This window comes from Cynara cardunculus, assembly GCF_001531365.2.
Source record: "Cynara cardunculus var. scolymus isolate 2C chromosome LG 13, CcrdV1, whole genome shotgun sequence".
NCBI classification, from domain to species: Eukaryota; Viridiplantae; Streptophyta; class Magnoliopsida; order Asterales; family Asteraceae; genus Cynara; species Cynara cardunculus.
The window spans coordinates 5,473,980-5,480,637 of NC_037540.1; the positions used below are offsets into that span (position 1 = coordinate 5,473,980).

The 6,658-nt window shown below is 33.1% G+C and overlaps 1 protein-coding gene across 1 annotated transcript; it reads right to left on the bottom strand.

Moving 5' to 3' along the window:
• Positions 1 to 1,506: 1,506 nt before the first annotated feature.
• On the bottom strand, positions 1,507 to 3,566 carry LOC112524346 (zinc finger protein JAGGED-like; the record flags this gene model as incomplete). The annotated part of the gene is made up of 4 exons (XM_025134130.1): positions 1,507 to 1,912; positions 2,401 to 2,485; positions 2,831 to 2,956; positions 3,455 to 3,566. Coding segments are annotated over 4 exons (729 nt in total), but the record flags the coding sequence as incomplete, so codon positions are not given.
• Between the last annotated feature and the right edge of the window lie 3,092 nt (positions 3,567 to 6,658).

A 6,658-nucleotide genomic window follows, 5' to 3' on the forward strand; every position in this document is an offset into this window, starting at 1 on the left:
TTGTTATGATCAACTATTGGAATAACTCGTATATGTTGGATTGGGATTCGTTTTGCTTTTTTAGGATCTCGTGCATCATGGTGGAGTGTTGTAATATAAATTTATATTACTTGTGGATGTTGCACTCATAGAAGRAAGCTTCCTCACTACTCTTACCAAGCTTCCTCACTACTCTTACCAAGCTTGTTCACTACTCATCCTCTAAAGCTTCTTCCCTACTCTTTGTTTGGTTATAAATAACCATTTGGCCCCAACATATTTATATATCCCTTGGTTTTCTATCTTCCTCTAGATACAACACTCTCTAGCTAGTATATCATATATGTGTGAGATACGAGAGTGTTCTTGAAGTTCTTGAAGGAAGACTTGCTAGTTGATTGTGGATTTAAAGATCCTTGTACAAGCACTTTGTAATCTTCTTGGTGGTAATAATATTCTTGCTCTCTCTCTCTTTGGTGGACGTACACTATCACACCGATAGTGGAACCACGTTAAATTCTTGTGTTGTTATTGTAAATTTGTCATTTACATAGATAATAACATATATTGTTATTATCTATATTTGGGTTATTTTCGATAGAGTCATTGTGCAACATCTAGATCATTGTTATYCGCATTWGTTGTCGGGTTTGTTGTGTCCTTGGATTTCTATTTCGTTTCGGGACCTTAGAAATCAATTGTTATCATTACTTTTGTGACACACATTTCCTTACAAGTTTTACTTGTTTAGGGGGCCCTCAATGTTATATCAAAACTTGTAGAAGATTATTCTTACCGGATTAATGTAATTGGTTTTATGTTGTATTGCCGTTTGTTTTATGTATAGATAAATTTTTCATGATCAATAAATAACTTTTGAACGTATCTTAAGAAGTGTGAAATTGAAAGATAAAAGCCAATATATTTCATTTATATTTATGTAATAAAATTATAGATTGCTTCTCGTCAAGAATATTTCATCATTTATGATGGTGATGGTTTTTATCTGGATTCTAGTAACTATTGTGGGTTTAAGAGGCATATTTCAGCAATCATTTACTTGCTCTAAGTAGCTTAAAATTAATAACGTACAAAAAGTATGAACCGAGAATATGAAAAGAAATGAGAAAGAATTATGGATGGGAGTCAATCCCCATGCAAGAGAGATAACAATTGAAATCCAAAAGGGGGTTGGGAACTTCCAGTTGAAATCTAACTTGTCTGTCCCACCTGCAAATATCTAGTTACACATACAACACACACGAATAACAATCTCATCCAATGCCATTCCTTCCTTCAGTCTATATCTGGTTAAGGAAAGCTGTCAACCCTAACCCCCTCTTGAACAAAATCCAACCAAACACCTTCTCACTTTCCCACACCACAGTACTCTTGTCCACATTTGCATTTGCTCTGCAGCTCATACTCGCACCACAATCTCTCAAAACCTACATTAGGATTTGCAGAATACCCTAAAACAGAAATTAAATGAAAAAGAAGATTTTTTTTTTTTGAAAAAAGATTAATTTAGAACCCATCTTGATGATATCGATTGACGGGGGATGGTGACATGTCTCTACCCCCACCACTTCCTCCACCAAGTGGGAAGCTTTGTCCGACAGGTGCACCAATGCATGTGTAGTTCGTAGTACTATCGGGTGGTGGTGCAGTGTTGCCATTGCTGCTCTGGAGGCTGAATGGTTGGTTGCTGGAGAAGACATGTCCTACAAAGTAGTCATGTGAGGGTGGATACTGTGACGAGTACGGGATGTTGAGGCGAGATGCTGGGGAAGTGTACATATGTGGAGCTGCAGGTTGTGACGGCGCTGGAGGTAAAATGGTGCTGGAATTGCCGGAGAAGAGTCTTGTAGGATAAACTGTGTTGCAACCTGCTTGATGATGATGAAACCCTCCTTGTGCCACTGGTTGTCCACTACATTAGGATATCAATATATACATATATTTAGATACAAGAAATATATACATACATTGGACATCATTATTCTATGACCTCTATGCTTTGTGTGCTCTTGATCAAGGGGATTGATATTATCATTAATAACAAATGGTTGATTTATTAGAAATATTCTAGGAGTTATACTATTATTTTAATCTGGGAGAGAAATTTTTTGAATGGGCAACTGATGTGTGGTCAACATATTAACAGCCAAGAGACTGAAGCCATTACCACAACTTCGCACCCTGAAAACTTAACACATCATAATTCAAGATGATCATTTTGGGGAACAAAATAAAAGATACAAAGTTCTCAAGGAAATGAACTTAAGAAGAGGGTTAGAGGCACCAGTTCCTCAAACAAATAAAGAAACTTAATTTATAATCTGTAAGAAAATGAAAATATATAAATGAAGTAATTAAAAAACAAACAAAAATAGAAAGATGAGAAAGGAAGTAACATACCCTAGTTGGTGAGGGAGCTGGGGTAGGAGGTTATCGTTACTGAAAACCAGCTGACGAGCTCGATTTAGTGTCTCTGTCTCCCTCTCTGAGACCACCTCCATATCGTTAGGTATTATTATTTTTCAAGAAATATTACATATACATGCTGGAATCCGTCGGATTGAAGGATCGAATCTAATTTGAGGTAAAGTATGAAAGGTTCGCAATAACAAAAATAAGTAGATTAACCACCATATTGCCAACAAATTTCAGCACAATAAAATAGTAAAGAGTATAATTCGTCACTGATAGGGTGAAACTTAAAGACAAAAAATTGACAAGACAACGCTTCATGGCAAATCATTAGCAAAGTTCATGACTAGCTCCACCTTACCTTTTTTCACACTGTGTGTGTGTGTGTGTGAGAGAGAGAGAGAGGGTTTGGATATACCTTGGCGATGGCGGTTCATGTGTCCCCCAAGGGCTTGAGACTTGCAGAACTTGAGGGAGCAAAACCTACACTCGTAGACCTTTGCACTTTCATCCTTTGCGCCGTTTTTCTTTTTCCTGTAGATACCTAGATATCATCACCAACAGAAAAACCATTTCAATTAATTCAAAAGCAACATTGATGGGACTTCTCATGTGTTCATTATTTCTTCAAATGGGAGTATACTGTTACTCCTAGTATACACTGAAATTAAAACACCAACCGTAGGTCTCCATCCAAATGATCATAAGGGTTACGGTGATCCTTGAAATATGTTTATTTAAATATCTTTACACAAGTTCTTTTAAATCACATATCATAAAAATCAAATTGCTTTTTAATCGATCAGTTTTTGTAAGTAAGTTATGTGATATTTAGATTTATGCCAAAATGTGCTATGAATGATATAAAACTAATCAAAATCCCACATAAATCTTCTAGGGTTTGCATTTGAAATCAATCCCAACTCAAAGAATCTAAGAAATTGGTACACTATTTCATTCTTTTTTGGGAAAGGAGAAACTGAAATCAAAATTTGAATTTTCATTATCAGTGTCGTAAGAGGAGTAGAGCATGAGAGAGTACCAGATGCAGAAGAAGAGGAGTCATCAAGTGGTTGTTTGCCGTGATCTCTGGTGAAATCATCCGGAAAATTGTTGAGATCCAATGGGTTTCTCCTGAAAACCAAGGAAACATGAGAAAAAGAGATAAAGAGTTATAGAGTAAGTGAAGACGGAACAAGAAAGAGAGTGATAGCTGAGAGAGAGAGAGAGAGAGAGAGAGAGAGAGAGAATTAAAGGAGACAGGAGCTTTGAAGGAAAAGGGGTTGTGGGGTGAAGCCTATGATACATACATGTTGGTACCACCGACAGAGAAAGAAAGAAGTTTGTGTAACTTTGAGAGAAGTATCAAACTACAACTATAGCACAAAAACAATCTTCAGATGAGGGTGGGGTTGTTATGGGTTGGATGTGGGAGAGAGATAACTGAAGCGATGGAAATTTATAAAAGATCACGTCAGTTTATGACTGAAATTTTGAAAGGCTCTCCCACCCCCCAAACCCCCCCTTTGAAAGTTCTCTATCAGTGCTTCTGCCACTCCCTCTTCAGACCTCTTTCTCTCGAAATAGAAAAAGTGACAGTGGTTCTCGTGACTTAAAAAGGGGCAGTGAAGAGCTGATGGTGGTGTGGGACTGTTGTGTTTAAGTTGTGGTAGGACGTGGGAGGACTACATGAGACGGAATTTGTGGCTATCTCCGTTTATCTTCAATTACTAGTTCCAATATCTTCAAACATGATATCATGTGAAGATCCCCCCTCCCTCCCTTTTTAGATTTATTGTATGTCGGGTGTCTTCCAACACAAATGCTATCATTTTCTAAAGACACATGTACCTGACCAAATTTCATAACACTTCAACTAAATATCTATTTTCAACACTTAATTGCTTTTACTTTTTCGCATATATGATGAAACCATTTAATTTTAAGAAATAAATATCGGAATATTTTTCACAACATCATAATTAATTTGTTGGTTAGGTCATTGCTTTTCATATATGAGGTCTTGTATTCTGAAATTATAAGTTAGAAACTAAAAAAACGACATTAACATGATTCGAACTCATGTCCGGGATGAAAGAAAAATCTTGCAAACCAACTCTACTAAGGAAAACTCATGTCCTTACTATACTTTCAAATATATATATGGTGGCACACAACAAATGGATATGGTTGCACACTTGACGAACCTAAAAAATTTACACTACGACGGAGGAATGAAATGATCCCACGTGCCACTGTAACCACAAAACTAGGTCGTCCCTGCTTGATCTAAAAACAAACTCAAATACGCAACCTTGTAACTCGACGCCTAAGATCTTGTAGCTCTCAAGATCAATGAGTTTCTATTAACTACATGATTCTAGATTTATTAAAAGATGTGTAATGAGTTTAGCTATATGTACGTTGAGAAGCTTAAATACGACAATTTTCTTCTAAAATTTTATTTACTGTGAAACTATTACATTATTAAACAAATATATATGAAACAATATCTTAAATCCTAACATTTGATGGAAAAAATCATGTAACAAATTATTTCTAAATCGGTTCTCATAGGCTTTATAACCCTGTTGTAGTTCTCATTTGATTTAATCCATATGTGTGTGTGTGTGTGTGTATAGCCGGGTTACGTTACAAACCGCCCAATTCATGAAAACTATGCAAACATTTTCAACCAATAGGAAAATTTCATTTTTTTATCTTTAATTTTAATAAGTAAGGGTATAATGGTCTTTTGATTGTATACTGATTAATATTGGAAAGTAATATGGAAACGTAATAATAGAAACATTTAATATAGAAGGTCGTAAATCAATTTTTCTTAATATAAATTTTTTACCATTAATAGTTTATATTATTTTATTAAATTATACTTATTAAAATGTAGATTGTAAAAGCACTACAATATGAAATCTGATTTCGTTTCATTGAAAAACTATATGTAGTTTGAGTAATGAAACGAATGTCATGGTCAATAGTGACCATGAATACAATTTCACTGATGAATTTAATTTATTAATATTTCAAAACGTTTTATACATAAAAAAGTTTCACTTAAGAAAATAAAGTATTCAGTTTTCAAAATGTTTCATTCAATTTTCAAAAATGTTTCATTCTTTATATGTTTCATCGTTTATTATGATATCTCTTGTTTTAAAATTAGTTTGATTAGAAATTATTAAGAATCCAATCTCACTTCAATAACCGTTAATGAAATAGTTTCATAATCGTGAGTTCATAACATAAACGGTGAAACAGTTTCGTTCATTCATTTAATGAAACAAAATATTTTCTTTAGTGTTCAAAAGGTTTCATTATTTTTTGTCGATTAAAATATGCTTTTATGTTTCATAATTTATTAGGATATACCTAGTTCCATTGCTCCTTACTTGGTAATATTTTTAATTTGGATGTTATTTTATTTATAATATTTAGTCATAAAATGGAGATAATTTTTATCAAACATATAATTTGTCAGGTTATTCTAACATTTTTCATTAAAATCTTTGTAATGATGAAATGATATATAAAGATTTTAAAATAATGATTTTGTTTCATTAATGTTAGGATATCTACGATCTTGTTACCTTGTTTACAAAATCATACAAATTAAAATTTTGACAAATTGCCCTTTTGTTAATTAAAAATTAAACTTTTATTTTTATTTTCTTTTTTATTTCCTAATATAAACACATTTAATCTTGATTATTGATCAAGAAAATTGATGGATGAGATTGGTTTGTAAGGTTTTCATAAATGTGGGTGATTTGCAATTGATCGCTCATATATATATATATATATATATATATATATATATATATATATATAACTTGGGATCATGTGAAACCAAGGGTTTTTCATGAGACCCGTAAGACCAATTCTCAATCCTTGGATTAGATCTACAATCTGACAATCTAAACATTCATAAACGTCACGAGACTTCTCAATAATCACAAAATTGTCACCGTGCAACTTTAGACAATTAGATCATTAGCTTATAAAGTTGATCAATGAATATAAACTGGTCTCACGAAAAACCTTTAGTATCACGTGAACCCAATCATATATATATATACATACATATATATATATATATATATATATATATATATAGGGAAGGGTTCAAACGAGAATTCCTGTGATTTACGAGAACGCAAGAACAACCCAATAACCTCATATTGTGATAAAAAATAAAATTAAAAGATTTTTAAAATTTAAATTTAAA